We start from the raw sequence: 23,359 nt of genomic DNA on the forward strand, positions 1-23,359 counted from the left end.
TTGTCATATATTGTCATATATAATCATGTGTTATACCGAAGTGTGATACCGATATTTCTGATTTACAAAGGGTTTGCACTACAATGGGAAGCTGAATTTTGTCAAGGGGCTTTTCTACACCTATGCTATTGAGAGCAGTCCAAAAATAACATGTAAAAATTTATAGACAATTTGACTTAAGTATGTGCTTGCTCTGAAATCTGAGTACGTGTTGTGACAGCTTGCAGTGTCTGCACCAATGCTACAATGAGTGAGTTCCTTCTACATTACATCCAGGCTAATAAAGCAACTGAGCAGCAAGGAGTTCATCACTTCTGAAGACAGACCATTAGACACTGTTAGACGCTTTCTTTCTGTCTCCTCAGTTAATCTGGGAGAACCTAGGCATAGTACCATTAACACCTCTGCTGAGCAGACTGTAAGAAAGAAAGACTGAAAGGCAGTCTGGAAGGACTGACATCTGTTTTCATCATCTACATAATGAACAAGCCTTCTTTGCAAGGACTCTTTACTGAAGTCAAACTTTCAAATGACCCTAGCCCAGTCAGGCTCTTGGTAACAATCTCACACCTTGGGCACTTCTAGTAAGGCCAAGAAAATGGCACAGATATTAATTCCCTTTGCACTTCATTAGCATGTTTTTGGTGTCAGCCAAATATAACTTGGCTAGAATAAGTAGCTATAAAGATAAAAATAGAAAAATGGAAGTATCTGTACACCACCAATCACATCTAAACAACCAAGTCAGTGATAAACCTAACCTCAACAATCATACTTCAGCAAGTTAGCAGATTAACTTAATGAAATTAATATACACAAGCCCAATAGCATTGACTTACACAAATAGTAATCAGTTAAGGAGACATAATAGATGAAAAGCCACACTTAAAGCAATGAGTAAGACAAAATATTTAGAAGTAAATTAAAAAAAAGCTATTAGAAACATATGCAAACATCTTTACTGAAAGATGGAAAAGTAGACAAGAATATAAAGGCATTTATTTTTTGAACCTTTTTATTAACTTTTTTTAAAAAAGAAATGAATTGTTCCCGTTAGAAATCTAGTGACATATTTGATGTAGCTGAGCAGTTTGACAGAGATAATACGTAAAATTAGCCACAGAGTAGCATGGGGTGGGGGGGAGAAAGGGAGATGCCCACTCCCCATTAATGCCTCAGGCAGGTGGGAGACTTGGCCCTGAGGCCATATGACCAAGAAAGCTGCCCCCCTCCCCCAGGTGCAACACTGGGAAAAGCAGGCCCTGTACCTCACCTGGGCAGCATAATAGAGCCAACATCATTGGCGGAGGTGTGGGTAAGCAAGCTCTGAAGTTGAGAGCATGGGAGAGCTGTACCATTATTCATCTGTTGTGTGGCAGCATGGGTAGGGGAGCGATGCCCACCTGCCCATAAACACCTGAGACAGGTGGGAGAGCTGACCCTGTCTCCCACCATCTGCAATACTATGGAGAGCAGCTCCTTGCCTGGACAGCACATTAGAGCCAATCCTGTTGGAGGAGGTGTTTGTGGGCCAGCCCTGAAGTTATGAGCATGGGAAGGGTGGCCTGGGCAGGGAAGACATGTCCTCCCCCATCCCCACAGCCTTCCACCCCATACCCTACCCAATACTGAGGCAGGTGAGAGAGCTGGCCCTGAGATCATAAGAGCCAGCAGGAGAGCTGTCCCTGCCCCTCATCAGCTGCAGCACTCAGGAGAGTGGCCCTACACCTCTCCTGGGCAACACAGCAAAGCTGGCCCTGTAGGTGTAGGTGAGGCAGAACTGACCCTGAAGACAAGAAAGTAGGAGAACTGGCCTTGCCGCTTGCAAGGAGTGATCCAGCCAGGGCAATGCAGGAGAGTTCAACCTGGTGGTGAGGACAAGGGAGAGTCGGTGGGCTGACCAACTCTGCAACTAACCAGGCTCAGAACTAGGGTTATGAGTAGACCCTACCCCAACATCTGCCCTACCTGTGATCTGTTGTAACACATGAAGGGATCAATCCTGAAGACTCAAAGCTGCAGGATCTCCACAACACAAGGCAACAACAGGACAATCAAGAGGAGTTCCAGTGGTCCAGCATCAATAGTGTAGCAGAAATCAGAGGCTTCGAACTAGACCAATGACTCTTTGCAGTGAACAGTTGAAAGTAAAGATATGTGGATAAAAGGGTTTATTGCTTGACTCACTGTGTCACACTACAGCTTCCATAATGAGATTGATTTTTCCTTTTTGTTTTTGTTTTTTCTTTTGTTTTTTTTCTCTTAAATATTATTTTATTTTATATTTGGAAGGGGAGGTTGCAAAGGGCAGAGGGTAGATACAAAGGGACAGGGAAATGAATGGGATGGAGATGAATGATGTGAAACACACAAAGAATAAATAAAAAGAAAGTTAAAAAAATAGCCACAGAGATAAAACACACTGAAAAGGTACATCCATGTGTGGTGGTATTGTGTTCCCCGATATATTGTGCACTCTAATAAACTTATCTGGGGTCAGAGACAGAACAGTCACAATATTAAACATAGAGGATAGGCAGTGGTAGCACATGCCTTTAATCCTAGCATTCCAGAGGCAGAAATCCCTCTGATCTCTGTGAGTTCAAGGCCACATTGGAAACAGCCAGGCATGGTGACTCACACCTTTAATCCCAGAAAGTGAGACTTTAATCCCAAGGAGTGATGACAGAAAGCAGAAAGATACATAAGGTGTGAGGACCAGAAACTAGAAGCTTTTGGCTGGTTAAGCTTCTAGGCTTTTGAGCAGCAGTTCAGCTGAGATTCATTCTGGATGAGGACTCAGAGGTTTCCAGTCTGAGGAAACAGGATCAGCTGAGGAATTGGCAAGGTGAGGTAGCTGTGGCTTGTTCTGCTTCTTTGATCTTCCAGCATTCACCCCAATATCTGGCTCAGGTTTGTTTCTATTAATAAGACCTTCTAACAATTCTTGCTACATCCATGACAAAGAACAGCATCTACTAAGTGTGGGATGCATTTGCAAATATTAAAACAGACAGACCACAGGAAGAAGCTAAAAGGTCCCAAATAGTCTCAACTTTATATACAACAAAATTGCATAGACTGTGTATATGACTAAATAAAGGAACTCTAACAGTGCTGGCTTTTCCAATCCATGAACAAGTGTTCTCAATCCTTTTTTATATTGTTCATTGAACACCTCTAGTTTTGGCAGAAATGATTCACTTTTATTAGGCCCTTTCTTATGCATTTGACAGTTTTTGAGATAATGGGAAATAGATGTCATATATTTTTATTTCTTAAAGATTTTCCAACATGAAGTTAAAGGATAATTCTAATCTTGAAAATTGAGATTGCTAGTGCCATTTGATATTAATTTGAAGTTTTTATTTAACAAGATGAAAAAATTTAATAATATGAACTAAAATAGAATAAAACCAACATTTGTGTGTGTGTGTGTGTGTGTGTGTGTGTGTGTGTGTGTGTGTGGTTTAATCTTTTCTAACAAATGACTGTCTACATTATAGTTGTGGTAGTTTGAATGTAATTGGCCCCCATAAGCTCAGGGAGGGTGTGACACTATCAGGACGTGTGGCTTTGTTGTAATAGGTATGGCTTTGTTGAAGGAACTGTGTCGATGCGGAGGTGGGCTTTGAGGTCTCATATATGCTCAAGCCACTTCTAGTGAGACAGTCCACTTCCTGTTGCCTTCTGATCAGGATGTAGTCAGCACCATGTCTGCCTGCATGCTGCCATGCCCCCTGCCATGATGATAATGGACTGAACCTCTGAAACTGTAAGTGAGCTACCCTGATTAAATATATATATATATATATATACATATATATATATATATGTATATATATATATATATATGTATTTTTTTTTATAAATGTTGCTGTGGTCATGGTGTCTCTCCACAGCAATAGAAACCCTAACTAAGACAGTAGTTTACCATCAATCATTATACCTTAAAAAATGTTCCTCTTCTTAGTTCTGTCATGTAATCTTATCTTTTCCATAGAAACTGCTTGCTTACTGGCTTTGCTCTTTCTTAGATTCTTCAGAAAAAGTCTAATTGGTGCTTCACAATACTCATTAACTCAGCACAGTGCTCAGATAGCCTTAGAATTATGTAAATCCTCCAGTCTTAATCTTCTTCTCAAGTGCTGACATTACAGGCATAAGCCACTCTGTCCAACTCTGGCATTGTCCAACTCTGAATAAGTATTTTTAAAAGTCTTACTTAGCCTGTGCCACTACCTTGAACACCAGCACATCACTGAACCACTCATGTCTCTGCTTCTGTCCACACAGCCCAACAGAGCTCTGTCTAGTGTATGATGTAAACTTTGGTTACATTGGATAACAAATCTAAAATAGTAACCAATTTATAACTGTGTTTCCCATCACAAATTCATAAATGATTTAAACAAAACTAAGATTTGACATAAAAGACATGGATGCCATTGAAATGAATACAAGGTGAGTTCAGGCACTGTTTCTAACCAATCTCTTTCTGATAAGCAGGTTCATTTGTTATTAGAGACTGAAGAATACAAGTTCAAGAAATTCAAGTTCAGGAACCATCAAGATGGCTCAGTCCATAACTTTTGCTACGAAACCTGATGACTAGAATTCAGTCTCTGGAACTCACATCCTGGAAGGAAAGAATTGACTTCCGTAGGTTGTCTCTGGTGTCCACATGCTGACTGTGGCATGTGTGCCCCTGCCAATACAATGAATAAAATAAAAATAAAATGTAAATGAATGAGAAGAAGAGGAAGAAGAGGAAGAAGAAGGAGAAGGACAAGGAGAAGGAGAGGGAGAGGGAGATGGAGAAGAGGGAGAAGAGGGAGAAGAGGAAGAAGAGGAGGAAGAAGGAGAAGGAGAAGAAGAAGGAGAAGAAGGAAAACAACAATGACAGGAACAATAATAAGAAGAAATTACAATAGGAGAGGTATGTAATGCCAGGTTTTGGAGCAAATGCTTGCATGGTCTAAGGATAAATTGCTAGTATTATCAATGCTTTTCTTTAGTCTGCAGTGTTGAATTTTAGAGGAGAGTTCATGAAGCAAGTCATTCATCTAATAACTTGCCTTTCCCATGTACATTTCCATTTCATGCTTCTTACACATTTCACATATCTATTGAATTTGTCTTCTATGGTCATGCTGATTGCCATCCTTTCTGCTTCAGCCTTTAAAGTATTGATCTTTGCTTTTCAATTCCCTGTCTAGAATGTGTCTGGTTCATCTCCATCTGATTTTAAAGGCTTTCCTTTTGGGATCTGTCTTAGTGGGTGCTGCCTGTTCCTTGGGTGGCTGGGCTCCCTGCCCCCATCTCTGTGGCATCTGCCTGGCATCAGTGAGATCTCATATGTGAAGCAATTTCCTGTTTGCTAGCTGAGGTCTTTGATTTTCCACCACTGAGTCTATGTTACAAGGTGGTTTCCTGCTTCACTTCTAGAAGCAAATGTCTTTAACTATTACCAGTGTGGAGTATAGACAGCCTGGCGAGCAGCTGAACTTCTTTTCTCATGCCTAGAACAAATGGAGTAGCTTGGGGTGCAAGGCCCCAAAGTGGTAGAGAGCAGTCAGAATGTTTGAATGCTTTGCCCCTGGCTGCTTGTCTTTACCTTGGTCCTAGAATAAGGACACTACATGGGTTTGTGTCTGTTCCCAAAGAGAAAAAATCACCATCCATTTTACTCAGCAAAAATCAGGGGAAGAAAACACTGGAGCTCTCAGGCACCAACTGGCTATATATTTTCTTTCTGATGCCGTCTTGTTTCTCTTTCTTGGCTCTGAGCTCTCTTGGGTTGCTATTTTCATTAAATACGGTCTCACTATGAATCCTTGACTGATCTCAAACTCACTATATCAACCAGTCTGGCCTTGAACTCATAGAAACCTTCTTGTTCCTGCCTCCTGAGTGCTGGGATTAAAGGCATGCACCACCACTACTAGAATCTCCTAGAGTTTTATTCCTTGCAATTACTTTGCATCTTAAGAACAACAAGCCTGATTGGTGAACATTTTAAGATGAAGAAGTGAAGCTACATTACAGACATTGTCTTTGCTCTTATCATAGCACTACATGGAGGATTCTGAGATAAAGACCCAAAGTAATATCAATACAGCCAGATCAAGACAACCAAGATAGATACCACAGAACCCCACTGACCCTCGCTTTGTTTCTTTTTCCTGCTGTTATAAACACGTTGAAGAAAGATGTTAAGTCATTAGACTTCTGTTCTTGTGGGTGTGCTAATGCTTCAATAAAGCCCCTTCCTATCACCACTGCTGGTCTGAGTGCCTTTCTAGAATCAGTGCTGAGCTCTGTCTGTCAGGACTCCTGGATCTAAGGCTTTTGCCTTGACTCCAGAATCAGAGGGTCCACTCTAGAGTTCTCCAGAACCCCTAGACCTTAGCAGGCCATGCACCTCTGTGATAGACAGAGAACATATATGATCAGGGTCTACTCCTCTTTTCCAATCTTTCCATGGAACAGCTAGTAGGAACTCAAGAGAAAGTGATTGTCAAGTGAAAGTTTTCTCTCTTGATCTGGGGCTACAAGAGGCTCTAACACCTCAGGGTATATTCATCACATAGTATTGGAAATTGGGTAAAGTTTTAAACTGCTCTAATTGTTGAGGAATATTCTTTACACTGTGTGAAGATGTGTCATTGTGACGGGTTTAATAAAGAGTTTAATGGATATTAGCTAGGCAGGAAAAGGTTAGGCAGGATTTCTGGAGACAGAGAAGTCTCAGGAAAGAGAAAGGAGGAGTCACCAGCAAGACTGAGAGTAAGCAGAATGGGGTATACAGAGTAAAGGCAACCACATAAAAGATTAAAAAATATGAGTTAATTTAAGTTATAAGAACTAGTTAGGAACAAGCCTAAGCTAAGGTCAAGCTTTTATAATTAATAATAAATCTCTAGGTCATTATTGGGGAGTCAACGATCCCAATGAAAAAGACTGACTATTTATAGTGGCAAATGCCTTCATGCCTGTGAGTCACTTGTCTGGAGAGCTTATCTATTTAAATATAACCACAACGTGTTAAGTCGGCTTTCCCCTAGCCACAGTGGAATCTGTTTACATTTCAAAATTAACTCAATTTCCTGACCAAGTATAACACTCTCTGCATGACACTGGAGATGATTATTATAGAAATATCAAGTCATTTTCTAAACACATCATGAAATGTATCTAAATATATTATACTTATTCTCATGTTTTCCTTATTTAACTGTCTTTTTAAAACATCTAGTTCTGGTAAAGTTACTGACACTGCTATCAGAACCAAATTTCCCTCCTCTGTGGCCTATTGTATCAACCTGCCTAACCTTCTAGTTTGGCTTTTATATTTTATGGCTGTCTAAATTGAGTTCTTGGAAGCAAGTGGGATTTTATTAATCACTTTTTGGATCTTCAGATTGAATACAGTGTCAGGAAGATAGGAATGTCCCATTTTTGTTTCTTGAGTTTAAGCCTAACTTTCTTTAATTATTCAATGAATCAGAATACTCCCCCTCACCCGGGTCCCCTGGACATGCTGTTAGCTAATAACTGCCCCTAGTCTCTTTATCACTGTTTTGCAATTTCTGTCTTACTTTTCAAGCTATGTGTGAAAAATCTTTAAGGGGTGAGTTGAAGTTATTTTCCTTAAGCAAAGCATTGCTGGGTGGCTGTGTTGCACAGTGGATGCACACTAGACGTGTAAAATGAAGTGTTGCTGGTAGAGTATTATTTGCTTTTGACTTCAGAGTCGTTTGACTGCAAATACTGTTAGTGAGACATGGGGCTGTAAGCTTAAATGAAGGCTCTTTCATGGATACAAATGCTTCATGGAGGTTTGCATCCTGCCCCCCACCTCTTTAGAGGTAAGGATTGCAAGGATCCTTGATGCTGCTTTCTAAAGTGTGGTTCTTATTTGTTATTCCTTGAATAAGCTTCTAGCTTTTGGGGAAATTCCTCATTCAGGTGATCTCTAAGCTAAACCTCATATTTCCAAGGAGTCACAAAAACTTTCTAAAGAGAAATCCAAGGCTCCCCAGGTTTGCTATAACCTTTCACATGAAAGCCAGGTTCTATGGTTGCTTTTCTGTTATGATTCCCTGTTTTATTTTCTTATGGTATTCTACAGATGTGTTTTTACCTGCCTATTGGTTTATATTTTTATATTGCAAAATATTTTTAAAACCATGTCATAAAACTTTCTATTTTTAGATTTATCTTTATTTTTTGTGTGAGTGCTCATCTTCATGCTTGTGTGTGTGCACCATGTGTATGCAGGCATCTCCAGAAGCCAGAAGCGAGTGTTGGAGCCTTTGGAACTGGAGTCACAGGTGGTGTGAGTTGTCATGTAGGTACTTAGAACTAAACCTAGTGTTCTTCACCTCTGAGCCTCCTCTCCAGCCCTTCTTTTTAAATTTCAGTAAGACCTAATATCTGGCTGTCTTCTCCTCTGGTCTCAGCTTGTTTGGGGTACTATTATAAAATACCCAGACAAGTTGTAAATAACAGAAATCCATTTCTCATAATTATGAATCCTGGGGAATCTTATACCAGGGTAAAAGCATCTGTTGAGTTTGCTGAGGGCATCTTGTAGGTTGTACATCAGAAGTTTCCTGTATTCTCTTGTAGCCAAAAAGGAGAGAAGTCTCTGTGGGTATTTTCTTAAGAGATAATCTCACTCACAAGGCTTCACTCTCATGACTTAAAATGTAATGTTCCAATGCTTATGTCCTAGTATTAAAAGAATACTGGGAGTTGGGATTTTAAATATGAATTTTGGACATACATATTCAGTGTACAACATTATACCCATGGTCCCAGAAATTCATTTTCTTACCCATTTCACCTTAACAACTGCAGAGCTTTCAATTCCCACCAGTGTCACCTTGTCACCTTTCAAACTTCAAGTCCAAGGACTCATCTAAATTTGACCCAAGTCAAATGTGAATCAGACAATCAAAATTCTCTTCTAGTTGTGACTTGTAAAGTGAAACAAGCCATTTATTTTCAAAATTCAGTGGTGGGACTGGCCTTCAGTAGACATTGCCATCTCAACAGGAAAACACAAGAAAAAAGGAGTGGAGAAGTCCCAAGAAAGCACAAAAATCAACAAGGCAAGCTCTATGAGATCTTCAAGTTGCAAAAGCAGTCCTGCTTGCCCTTACTCAAACTGTGCCCTACCAGACAGAAGCCTCCTTTCATGAACCACTGGGATGGCAACAATGCTGGGCACAGTGTTGACGACCCTGTGGTTCTCTGCTGCGGTCCCACTCAGCATGCAGTTTTGTATAGTGCTGGAGCTTACAATGCCATGCTCCTATGGGGCTGTTCTCTCCCACTCTCACAGCTCCCCTATGTGTTGGTCCCATTTTGAAATCGAGGCTCCTCCTTGCCTCCTTCTCCTAATGCTAGGCAGATTGGAGAATGGTGTGAATGGTAGCCTTGATGACCTTTGAGTTAGCTTCCCTTGTTTTAAGGGACACAGAATGTTCATCTAATCATTCTGTGGCTTGTTTCTGCAAGGCATAGGCCTGCAGTTTTGTGTTGGACATATGTTCTGTCTCTTTTATTTTTAGTCCCAGTTTTTCCCGGGATAATTCCTTCTCTTGTTCTGGCTGTTGCTAAGATGGTTAATGAAGTTCTTACACTGCCTTCTTCATGCAGATGTATGTGTTTTGAGCTGAACAGTTTTCTGTGTAGGCCTTAAAGCTTGAGCCATAGACAGCACAGGATCCGCTCTGCATTTCCACCAGTGTTAACCTGGAATAGAGAGAGTGGTATGTGACTTGTTTACGGTATCCAGACTTGTTTAATGAAGGATACAAACATGGAATCTTGTTTGTAGGATTTGAATGTGGGGATTTCAAATACATGTCACATTTTAGCACCATGTTTAGCCCTTCTAACTTACACACATCCAAAATAGAGCCAATTCAGATAATAAAAATAATAATAATTAGTCAGACACAACTGACTAATACTCTAAACAAATCCCACATCTGTACTGAACATGTACTTTGTATTTTGTCCTGGAGATATATATATATATGTAAAAATGTCTTTAAAAATTTGTTTGTTGTTTTGTTTTTGTTTTTTGAAACAGGGTTTCTCTGATTAGCCTTGGCTGTCCTAGAACTCTATATGTAGACCAGGCTGGCCTTAAACTCACAGAGATTCACATGCCTCTGCCTTCTGAGTGTTGGGATTAAAGGTTTGTGCCACCACCGCCTGGCTCTTTTGGTCATACCAGTCATTAATCACCTTACAATTCTAAATTGTCTATATGTGTACCTGAGTAAAAAAACTTCAACATGTTTCTTTAATAGTAAATATTTACATTATAAATAGATGTAGAACTAAACTTAGAATTTATTGCTGTAGTGTTTTGTGCAAAAATACGCAATTTTCCACAAGTAAACAGATTATCATTGTCAGATACAACTGACTAATACTCTAAACAAATCCCACATCTGTACTGAATATGAACTTTGTATTTTGTCCTGGATATATATATATATATATATATATATATATATATATATACAATATTATATAATATATACAATTAATACAATATAAAAATGATTTAAATTGTACAGAATTGTCCATAGTCTACATGCAGATTCTATGCCATTCTGAATAAAGATGATGATCATTCATGGAATTCAGTGTCTATGGAGAGAGTGAGACTTTGGAATCAGTCACCCATGGCTACCAAGGGGTGACTGCATACACAATATTACTTGGTAAAAAATCAGAAGTATTTGTAATTTCCTCAACACAATCCACATATATACATATAAATAACTGTGTATGTGTATATGCATTCATTCATGTATGTGTGTATGTGTGTGTGTATGCTTCTGGTGTATATGTGTGAGCTCGTGTGCACATGCATGTGTGATGAATGCGGTGTGTGTGTGTGTGTGTGTGTGTGTGTGTGTGTGTGTGTGTATGGTGATGTAGTGTGGTGTATGTGTGCTGACACATGTGTGTATGCATGCTAATGTGTGTGTTTTACTTTTGTCTTGACATTTGGAATTCCATAGATTAACAAGTGAACTTTTTCTTCTTCTAAGAAAAAGTCAGAAGTAGAAGACTCAATAAATCAATAATGTCACTTCAGAGTGAAATTGAAAACTGAAAAGACAGTGATCTGATGTTATCCTCATTTAATGGGATGAATTTCTATTAGGAATTTTCTTTGTGGGTTTCAATCCAAGCACATTAAAGCATCCATTATTAATTTTTAATTGTCACTATAATTGTATGTATATGTGGGGTATAACCTCATGATGTGATACACTTAAATGTCATGTACTGAGCATATGAAGATGTTTAGCATCTCTGGGGCCTCATGCATTTGTTATTTCTATTCTGCCATTATACAACATAGTGCCTATAGCTAGTAATAAGTTACATCATTTTTAAAATATCTATAAATGTAAAAACAGAAAGGGGGCTACTAGGAATGGAAGAGTGTGGTGATATTGTGTTCCCCAGTGTATTGTGTACCTTAATAAACTTATCTGGGGCCAGAGAACAGAACAGCCACTAGATAGACATAGAGGCCAGAAAATGGTGGCACACATGCCTTTAACCCTAACATTCCGAAGGCAGAAATCCATCCGGATCTCTGTGAGTTCAAAGCCACACTGGAAATAGCCAGGCATAGTGACATACGCCTTTAATCCCAGGAAGTGATGGCAGGAAGCAGAAAGGTATATAAGGCGTGAGGACCAAGAACTAGAGCTGGTTAAGCTTTTAGGCTTTTGAGCAGCAGTTCAGCTGAGATCCATTTGGATGTGGACTCAGAGGCTTCCGGTTTGAGGAAAGAGGATCAGCTGAGAAGTTGGCAAGGTGAGGTTACCTGTGGCCTGTTCTGTCTCTCTGATCTTTCAGTGTTCACATCTGGCTCCAGGTTTGTTTTTATTAATAAGACTTGTTAAGAATCATGCTACAGAAGGCTACAGCTTATTGTACATCAGTTTTATCTCCATAATTCTAGTCACAAATATTCAAATAAAAATATGTGGTGCTTCATCCTCCTATCTATAAAATGAACATAATATAAGATCAATCTTTCTCAGCACTTAGCCCAAAGTAACCAATTTATGCTACTCGTTAATGTTCATGTTGGCTACTCTGCCACTCTCCCTGCACTTTAGGTTTAGGGTCTAAGTATTTTTTCAAACTCTACTAGAATATGATAATGCATCAGATTGTGAAAATGAAACTGACAAATGAGTGCTCATAGGGGCAGCTGAACAGACACCCAGCTCAAAACCTGCTGGTCTGAGACTCACTGGTCGGATGAGAGAGGGGAGCCATCTTCCCACTCCCAGGAGCCATTTTCTTTGGTCTGGACTAGTCCCATCCAGTGATACGACTTTACCAGCTTAAAGAAATCCTATCAGAAACCATAAGAAAAGTAAGATGAAACCCGTGCTCAGAGCATCAGAAACACAAACCCACATCACTCACTTCCCACTTGGGGAAGGATGCATTGTCCCGGGGCCAGCATAATTCTCATTTAACCATAGGTAATCGCAAAGTATCTTTGCTCTCTTAATTTTTCTCTCTTTGGAGGTGGTCAACAGTTGTGTGGTGTGTATGCTTACGACTGTGCAGCAGATCATTCCTCACATAGAAGGTAGGACAAGACATCAAGTATCTTCCTCCATTTGCTCCCTACCTTATTGCCTTGAAATATGACCCCTCACTGAAGCAAAAACCTTTTCAGCTAAGCTGTCTGGCTAGGAGCATTTGGGATCTACCTGTCTCTGACTCCAGTGCTAGGGTTACAGACATGTGCAGCAATGCCTGTTGGGTGCTGTGGGGTTTGTGTTTGCATTCTCAAGTTTTCAGAATAAATAATTTAGCTCACTAAGCCCCCTCCCCAGCTCCTACTTCCTTAATTTTTATCAGTATTGTCTGGAGTGCATGTTAGAACATCTTTGTGCTTCTTGTATGTTCCAGGCTCAATCTCCAGTGAGTTACCCACCTCATGTATTAGAATTAAGTGGAATTAAATACCCAACCTGGTCCTCTTGACTGTATATCTTCAGAAGGCTGGAATTTTGAGACAAACAGGAAGCTTGACTCTGGTTCCAGTTTTTTCTCTCATTAAAAAAATGGTAACAGTTGTTTCTATAATATATCCAGTTGTTAGGGCATTGGCCACAGTGACCTTCTAGAAAGAGAATAGATTAACTCTATGAATACCTGACTATTGAAGCAGATTTTATCTGGGCAAGTTAAACACCTCTCCTGTTCCAACTCTGAAGTTCTAAATAATTGAATCATTATAATATAAATGAAGGAATGTCCCCAAACTAAGGGTTTTCTACTATTTATTTATTATCTCTTCTTTTACTGAAAATAGGTTCTTTTTATTTATTTATTGCTTTTCTTTTACTGAAAATAGATTTTTTCTCATACAATATATACTGATTATAGTTTCCCCTCCCCTACTCCTCCTAGCACCTCCAACCTCCCCTCCCATCCAGATCCATTCCCTTTCCATCCCTCGTTAGAAAATAACAGGCGTCTAAGAGATAACAACCAAATATGACAAAATAAAATGTAATAGATGAAGCAAAATCTATAATTTATCCATTGTTGTTTCCAGATAGGGCCTCATGTAACCCATTCTGGCTTTGAGCTCTACACAGCCAAGGTTGGCTGTGAACTCTTGATCCTCCTGACTCAACCTGTGAAGTGCTGGAATTAAAGGAATGTAATACCCTGACTGGATCTTCTACCCACTACCTGGCCTCCACAGTTAAAAGCAATAAATTTTATAGTGAGTTGTAGACAAAACCCAACTATTTTATTTCTGTCTTTTGAATGCCTAGTACACATAGCTGTTTGCAATTTGTGTTTAATGTTAAAAAGATTCACTCACCTCTTGAAGAAATTGGAACCTCATTGTTGCATAACACTATCAAAATAATTATAATTTTTAAAAGTTAGTAACTTCTACTGCAAGCAAAAGTGACTTTTATGTTTGTAGAACAGCAGCACTATGGTAAAAAAAAAAAAAAAAAAAAAACACTTTCACTATTGCTACTGTGTGCTTCCATACTTAGTTTTAGCTTTTACTTCTTAAACTGCGTGTGTGTGCCCATCTGCACGTGCCTGTAGGCATGTGTGTGAGGGCACCTATGTGCCATGGAATGAGTATAGAGGCCAGAGAACAACTCTGTGGAGTGAGTTCCTCCTTCCACTTTTCTGAGCTGTCTGGGGATCAAACTCGGGTTGTTAGGCTTATGCAGAAAGTACCTTTACCTGGCTGACCCATCCCTCTGGTCCTCAGTGTGCTTCTGAAGTCTAATCAAGGTAACACATTACACCCCACTGATTAACTTACAGGTTATGAAAAGGGCAAACCATATCAGTGTGATAATAACGAAGCGTATTGCCATGGCTGCAGCAATGACTCGGCGAACGAACAATGGAGATACTGTCAAAGGAAAACAGGCAAGGTCAAAGCAAAAGGCAGGCTAACGGACAACCCTGTTTCCGGCTTAGTATAAATGCTGGTATGCATCTTTATGAAAAGGTAGAGGAAGTGCTTTTTCTTAGACCAAGCAGAGTAAATGCTCTATAAATGACTTAAATATAAGAGTACAAAATGTGGTAACCACTTCCATGATTCTTTGCAAGTTTTCTAAACCTTTTTTTTCTTTGTTAGACAAAGTCTATCTCTGTAGCTTCAGACTGTATACAAATTTGCAATCTTCCAATCACAGATCCTGAGTTGTGGGATTACGGATCATACCACTATTTTCCTCTCTTAGAATAAATCACATCTCTCAATTTTATTTTCTATGTAGATATAAAAGTTATTAAATATGAATACTCTTATAATCATGGTTTTAAAAACATGCATTTCAGATATTAGGAAAATAATCTATATGTTTTTTGTTAGGACAACATTCTAGGATCGTGCCATATTTTGATATATAAAGAGATGAAATTGCATAAATACTTGTATTTACTTTCACTGATATTTGCACCAAGTCTTTTAATAGACTTTTAGTTTTCTCAGTGGACATTTCAGTTGTATTTTAAGTCTTAGTGTTAGAAATGATAATATGTTTCATACTCACTTTTGAATTCTTCTATAGGGGAGTTTCTTCTTATGATAGCTAGTGTATGAAAGGACACACCCTTGTTACATTTTCTAGTGACTGAAAATTTCAATACACAAAGCTTACACTAATTTTTACAGTGGAACAGACAAATGAAATTCTCTGCTCAGTTGTATCTACCTCAGTAGTGAACATTATTTACGTGTTTTAATGTATAAACTTAGTGCGCAAATTTTTCTGTTTTGATTTTTTATTTCCTGTTATGAATAAGTTGAGGAATTTTTACTTATGTTTAAATAATACTTTTTTATTTCTCTGAGGCCTTTCTTGTTTTTATTGAGTTACTGGCTTGTTCTATACTTCTCAGTTGGTGAATATGACACCATACCTTGTCATATATTTTGCATACATATGTTACAGATATCATTTCCATTTATGATACCTTCACAGGGATGGAATTGCTTATTTTTCCCAGGTTAATTTGATCAAACTTCCCTTAATGGCTCATGTTTTTTAGATATGAATAAAATGCATTTATAATAATGTCACATATTTACTGTTATTTGGGCCATTTAATTTTGTGTGTGTGATATTTGGCAGAAATGAAATTTACAGGAGGCATTCTTTGTAGAATGCACACAGAACTTTTCTAGCAGTACTTATAGAATAAATCTGTGTCTTGTCACTCATATGAAGTGCTTTCATTAGCATATTATGGCCCTACTATATATGTATTATTCATACATCTGCTAATCAGCCTGCCTGTTCCATACATGTGCAATTTTCCTACCTTCATAAAATGCTTGAATATTTAATAGTGCCTATCCTATAACAGCATATTTCCTTTCCTTTTCATATTAGTATGAGTATTACAGCACTTTATTTATGCCTTAAGACTTTAAATGAAGGGCTGGAAAGTTGTTTCACCAATTAAGAGTGCTTTACTATTCTTCTACAGGCCCTGAGTTCTGTTCCCAGATCATAATAACCTGTGGTTCCAGCTCCTGGGGACTTGACACCCTCTTCTGGATTCCATGAGCACCTGTACTCATCTGTACACACACACACACACACACACACACACACACACACACACACACACACACACGAAGAAATAAAAATAAAGCAATCATTTTAAACAAAATCTTTAAAATGAACTTTTCAAGACTGTGGCACTTTTAAACTATGGTGTATTGATATCTAAATAGAATCATTTTAACTGTGTATACATATGAAGATTTTATTTGTAAGGTGCTGTCTTTATCTTTGAATAGTTTCTATTTCCATTCTCTGTGTTTTATTCTATATTCATGAGCAATTTGAAGTAAGCAATAGAGTCATTTCTAGATTACTTTTAATATAAAACTTTTTTTACTTTTATCTTTAATCTTTGTTCAGAAAATTATTTGCATTATACTTTGTTTATATTTTATTTAGAAAATAACTTGATTTTCATTTGTGTCTTAATTTTTGTTAAGCCTACATTCAAATTCTATTACTACTAATTTTAACATTTAAGAAGTATCCATTTACAAGTTTTCAAGTATTTTGATTAATATCTTTTACAAATAAAATATTTTTGCTTTAAATTCTGATGTGATAAATATCACATTTTTACCTGTCTTGAATAGTAATTTAACAATATTGAAACAATGCTCAACAATGGCAATAACAGTATTTTTGCATTTTAATAATTACATTGAAATGTCCTCCTGACATTTAATAGTATAATAAGGGATGTTTTTCTATAGTCTATGTGTCTATACACTCATATACATACTAAAAAAGTTTATGTTTATTGAAATTTGAAGATCAAAGTCTCATAAAATGAGAATTTGTATCAAATTTTATTCAATGTCTGTTCAACATCATGTACACAACTACATAAGCATTCACTTTGGTTATTACATGTCACATGATTGAATTCCCAAATTACCTCTTTAAAATAATGTTTGTTACTAATTTAATTTTTAGTTTTTAATCTTTCTCTTTAAATGACTTATTCCATCACATTTTTGAAACAGTGTCTCATGTAACCAAGCTGACCTTGAACTCTTTATCACTGAGGACAACCTGACTTCCCAATTCCCTTGCATCTACTTACAAAGTCCTGGGTTGACAGGCATGTGTGACCACACCAGGCTCAGGTTTTCCCCTTTGTAAAAACTATCACATATTTTAGTCAGGCTTGAAAATAGTTTGAGTACAGATTGTCTCTACTACATTCAGAAAGATCTCTGAAAATTGCTACAATTTATTGCTTCTATCATGCTTAAGAAGATAGTTGGATGTTTTTTAAGTTTTCTTTTCTATGGTTTTTAGATATTCTTACTTAAAGGTAAACCACCCCTCATGTTCTCCTTTCATTTGTCCTTATGACAAATTATCTCATCACCTGTAACTTGATTTTAATTCCTAATATTATTTTAGAGCAAATACAACTTACTTCCCTGGGGAGGTAAGAATGAGTGCTGTCACTGACAGTAGCATGGTTTCTACATTCACATCAGTCCCCAGGAGGAGACGAATGGAACCGAGACTTACCACTCTCTCTGGGTTGTCTGGTAGGTAGTGCGGATCTTTGTTTCGGCCACCCTTGAGAAGCACCCCTCTTTGTTGGTTTGAGTTTGTAGTTATGACATTTGTTCATCTCTGGAGAAAATATTTCAAGCTGACACAACTCCATGGACTTTCTGCCATTTGAAGAATAAGTTTCTACCTTTCAGTTTGTGTTTCTATCTATGGATATACTTCCCATGAGCATCCTTTTAAGAGACAGCATGAGTTTTCTTTTGCTTTCTGTTATCTCATTATTAAGATGCTTATATTTCGTAACATAGATATAACAATCTTTATTCCTTGGAGATTTAGTGTCAGCAAAATAATATGTACTTTTGAAGTAAACCAATTCACAATGTAACATGAAATCTGACATCAAAACAAACTTTATATAATGAGAGGAAATAATATAGGAAGACAGACCTAATTATACCATACACCCAGATGTAATAATAATAAGCAGAAGTAATTCAAAATCTGTATTAAGTTTCCTACATCACAGAAGATAAAAGGTATCAGCACAATATCCTAGGGACATCATAACAATGAAGTGAAATGTGATTAACTTGGTATCAATAATGATAACTGCATACAAACAGTAAATCTAAAGTGCCAAATTTCTTGAGAGTCAGGGACACACAAAGGCCTAAATAGTAGACTCCAAAGTCTCAGAATAAATTTGAATAAGTACGACAGTCTTGACTTTGAAGAAAGCAAGTTAAACAAAGCCATTTAGCTGTTTTCTTGAAATTTCCATCATTAATTGAATCATTTTGTAAAAGAAAAGACAGTATCCATATTCTTTTAGGCTTAAATATTAGCCCTAAACACTGCTTGCACATAATTTCATTGTTAACATGAAGAAAATAGTACCAGTTATTATATTGGGTGAAAAATTTGAATACCAGAGATACTCAGCATAATATTATTTATTTTCATGATGTTAGAAATTATGAATAATTCATAACACTTTTAGAATAATAAGCACTTTCAAATTCTATATTCTATGTGTTGCATAGTCTAGAATTCCACTCAGGTAAATCCAGGAGTCTTTACTTTTTGCTTGGTAGAAAAGGAAATAAAAATCCACAGAGCCTTTGGACTGTCCCAATTTTAAAATGGAAAGCTGGGAAAGACTGATTAAAACTCAGCTCTTTTGACTTCAAGTTCTCATGTCCATTCATTATTTCAAGCTATCCTGTTATAAATGACTTCATAGTAGATAGATGGTGAAGTAAATAGGAAAACTCTTTTCACATTCACAAAAACTAAATTTTAAGTAAAATATAAACAACATAAAATAAATATAATGAGAATGGCAGTAAGTAGCTTCCAAGGCCTTCCATTGTTTTATATTACAAAGCAGTAAACTTATACGCTTACATGCACATTATGTACCTGGGCTGAGCTGAGATTTTCGATCATGAATTACTGTCATTGTGTGAGGATTATGACACATTTACTTCACGAACAGATCCAGGTTCTGGTTTTTGTTATTTAGTTAACTTTTTGCTTTGAGACAGTGTGTCTCTATGCAGCCTTGGCTATCCTAGAATTCACGACATAAACCAGGCTGGCCATATTTACTAAAGATAGCCTGTCTCTGCCTTTTGAGTGTTGTAATTAAAGACATGTGTCACCACTCTTGGCTCTGATCTAATTTCTATAATGCACAAAGGACTCTTGAAAAAATAAGGTAGAGTATACAGAATTTTTTTCTGATATCTTTGTACTGAGATGAAATATTTTTGCTGAATAAGTAAAATACAGAAAAAATCCCCTAAACATGAAATAATAGAAGTAACAAGGTAAGGGGAAATTAATTAACATTTTATTGTAACATAAAGACTCATTGTTTCTAAATACCATAAAAACATAATAAATATTTTTAATTCACTTACATTGAGATACTTAGTTGAAAATTTATTTGGCTTCCTGATGTTGAACATCAGCACATACAATTTTCTGTTTGTTTTATTTTGTGATGAATATTTTTTGTAAGATAAATTCATGTCAGATACATGAATTTCTGTGATACATTTTCTTGTTATCTTTTAGTAACTTAAAACTTCTGTCTTTTCATGAGTGTGGAGTTGTGTTATCTCAGAAGCAAAAGCACCTTCCATAACATGTGAGAATTCTCATTCAAACATCAGCCTTTTAATCCCCAAAAGATATTTTTCTTAAGAGGTAGGGCTTATTATCTCAGCAACACAACTTCTTACTCTTCAGTAGATATGGCCTGATTATGAACACTGGATATTGTGATAAAGAATATATCAATAAGTCAGACAAGAAAAATACTCTTTTCATTCAGCAATTCTACTCAAACCCTTAAGCTAGAATTACCTTATAGTGTAAATAATTATAGAACTTTCCTAACTTGACATAAAACTTTTATTTCTTGGAAAACAGTTGTTAGAAACACATGCATAAGCATGTACACTCACAGACCTGGGCAGAGAAGGGAAGTCCTGTTTCTTGTGAATCAAAGCCTTCTACTCAACTAGAAAATGTAGCCTTGTCCCCAGAAATGAATTGGAACTGAAAGTAGAGATGTCTGGGTAATTTCTATCTCTGAGACTGATAATGTAGAGGTTAGTCTCTTCTTCCTGTAATGAAACATCATAAAACCACAACACTTTTGTATTTCCTGTGCACACATAGTTTGACTTACTTGGTGAATGAGGTTTGATCACAGTTTTTGGATAAATGTCATGCCCTAACACCATTTTAGGGCTTGAAAATTATGATTTTAATGGTAGGAAGTAGTATGGAGTTATATAAGATGGGAATCAAAAGTAAAAACAATGTAAAACATGATTTTCAATCTCTGTTTGAAATTAAACAGAAGAAAAATAAATACATTCATTACTCACCCTGTGCACAAGCTTTGGTTCATTTGATTGGGATCAAGTCTGCTGCATTGTGTAAGTTGGAACCATGAAACTATCTTTCCTGATCACACATAGAAACATGCACACATATATGTTATATGTATGCTATGGAACAATCTTTTTGTACACTGAATATTTGTTGTTCTCATTGGCTTAATGAAGGGCTAAATGGTCAATAGCTAGGCAGGAAGAGGTTAGGTGGGACTTGTGGACAAAAAGAGATAACAGGGAAAAAGAAGAGAGGGGTCATGAGGAGTCACCAGCAGACACAATGGAAGCAAAAAGATGAACTTGCCATGCTGAAAAAAGGTACTGCCACATGGTAGAGCGTAGATAAGAAATATGGGCTAGTTTAAGTTGTAAGAGCTAGTTACTAACAGGCCTATGCTATCAGCTGAACATTTATAATCTATAATAAGTCTCTGTGTAGTTATTTGGAAGTGAGCTGGAAGGAAAGAGCTGACTGGCAGCCCTGAGAAGAAAACTCGGACTACACATGATATTTTAATGTGAGACACAAATTTCCACATAAAACCTGAAAAAGTTTAAAAAAGAAGTTCCAAACACACAAAAATGGAGGTAAGTGTGGCTTCCTAGTTTCACAGTCTCATGCCAGTCACAGCACAGAGACCTGTCTCCTGGCAGCTAGCCATCATGGTCTAGTGCCATGCACTAAGCTAAGCTGCACCTAGTGCTTACATAGCAGCTCAAGATCTGTTTCATGCAATCAGGGAACAATAAAGACAGATCCAGACAGAAGAAACCTCTAAGCAGGTACAGTGTTTTTAAAAATGTACATAGACTTATAAAGAAAAGGAGAAAGGGTATAGACAGTCATATAGAAATAATAGTTTAATAATTCCTTAAAAATGAATAAAGTAAAAAAAGCCAAATAACAATGGAAAATACATGGAGAGTATGGATCCTGTATGTTATTATGTTGTCTTTAATATATTTTTTTATTATTGATGAACAAGCAATAGCTGCTAAATACACTGGATTGTGGAGGATGCTGAATTAAACCAACCTAAATATTTAAAAAATGTTTTGACTTTAAAATAGATGTCAAAAGTTGTGCTGCTTTGGAAAAGAGGTTATGCTTTTGTTCCCACAGAATATGAAAGACTATGGATTCATTCAAGGTTGAAGATGATTGGGTTGGGTCGAGGAAGGCCTCCTAAAAATCCTTGCTACAGACATAAAGAAATAAACTTAGAAAATCTATGAGATACGTGATGTATATTTTACCTGCTCAAAAATAAAACAAAACATCATCTTTCTTGACTTGTGTACAACAGTGTATACATGTATTAATACAGATATGTATGTTACCTTTAAAAGCTATTGTATTTTCAGAGCAAGGGGACCAGACATCAATAAAAATGATAGCCCACATGATCCAACATTTCAGAGCAACTTTTTTTTTGCAGTTTTCTAAATGTTCTATATCCAGAACATCTTCAAGACTGCTGCCTGAGATGATCCAGCCTCACAGACTACTCTAGCCAAAACAACCATTATCCTAATTTTCTCAAGGTTACCCCAATGATCCCAACACAACACCCACAGATAATAGGAAGCAATAAAAGCAATGCTCATATTCCCAAAAGATGAGTTATAGATGTTTGTCATCATTTAAAGTGGGTGGTGGTGGTGATTATTGGTTGTAGTCAGAAAAAAAAAGCTAAACAAAGGAGTTAAATTCAAAGATCTCTTTCTAAATTAAAAAAGGGGGATATGATATAGAAATTAATAGATAAAAGGACAGATTATTGAATCTACTTTAATAAAAAAGCAACTATTAATCTTAAAATATTTTACATTGGTATGGATTTTGGTTTATTGATATAAATTTAAAGTTATTTTTGTTATTCTGTATGTAACATAGGTTACTGCTGATTTTTCCAGGACTTAGCAATTATCTCAATCTTTTCAGGGCCCCTTAAAGATGCCTTCACTTACAGACAGCAGGAAGCAGTCTAGAGAAAATAATGCCCACATTTCCAAGAGTTTGGGTGTGAGAGGCTTTTGGTTATTTGGTGGATCATGAATATTTGTTATAATTTAGGGGATATAGGAATATAGAATAAAAAGACAACTATTAATATCAGATATTTTTCATTGCCATGAATTTTGGTACAGTGAAAGAAAAAGTTATTTTTTGTTATTTTATATATATATATATATATATATATACATATATATATATATATATATGTATATTTACACTTCTTTAGGGGTATTGTGCCAATGCAGCTCATTTAAAAATGCCATATATAATTAAGAAATGAGATTATTAGTTAATCTATAATAATCAAACTTGTAGTCATATTAGGTATGTTTTCAAGATTAAATATGTGTATTTTAGACAGGTAGATAGTTTTCAAACACTTCAAAGACCTATAGAATATGGCATTTAAGCTGTTTGATAAACTAAGGTTTTTCATGACAATGAGACACATCTGATTGGCATCAAAGAAACTCCATATGGAGTTTGCTTTCAATGTGGCAAGGCTAGCCATTTGGGCTAGAAACTGTTTTGTCTTGGTTGTCTACAGTATGCTGTGCAAACTGGACATACAGGCCTGAACTTTCCCAAAACAAGGCAGAACAGAACTTCAAAATTCCTGCTTCACAGAAAAGCCTGCCAGATATTCTGCAGGACACACAGGAAAGTGTTTGATGAACTTTGACAATACAAGGTGGGACAGCACTTTAAATTTTCTGCCTCACTGAAAAGTCTGCCAGATATTTTAGGCCTGTAGGCTGAAGATGGATGGCCCAACATTACAGAGGAACTTT

At 36.9% G+C, this 23,359-nt stretch overlaps 1 protein-coding gene across 1 annotated transcript; it reads right to left on the reverse strand.

The window, feature by feature from the left end:
- Nucleotides 1–9,018: 9,018 nt before the first annotated feature.
- Klrk1 (killer cell lectin like receptor K1) lies at nt 9,019–19,098 on the reverse strand. The gene is made up of 8 exons (XM_052721832.1): nt 19,059–19,098; nt 17,646–17,753; nt 15,120–15,158; nt 14,366–14,470; nt 13,913–13,948; nt 13,047–13,198; nt 12,312–12,415; nt 9,019–9,765 (listed from the first exon to the last, which is right to left on the reverse strand). The coding sequence occupies exons 1-8, from the start codon at nt 19,096–19,098 to the stop codon at nt 9,648–9,650; spliced, it is 702 nt and encodes a 233-aa protein (XP_052577792.1). The 3' UTR covers nt 9,019–9,647.
- Nucleotides 19,099–23,359: the final 4,261 nt, after the last annotated feature.

Source organism: Peromyscus californicus, unplaced genomic scaffold, assembly GCF_007827085.1.
Source record: "Peromyscus californicus insignis strain IS unplaced genomic scaffold, ASM782708v3 Scaffold_6__1_contigs__length_162567912, whole genome shotgun sequence".
Taxonomy (NCBI): Eukaryota; Metazoa; Chordata; class Mammalia; order Rodentia; family Cricetidae; genus Peromyscus; species Peromyscus californicus.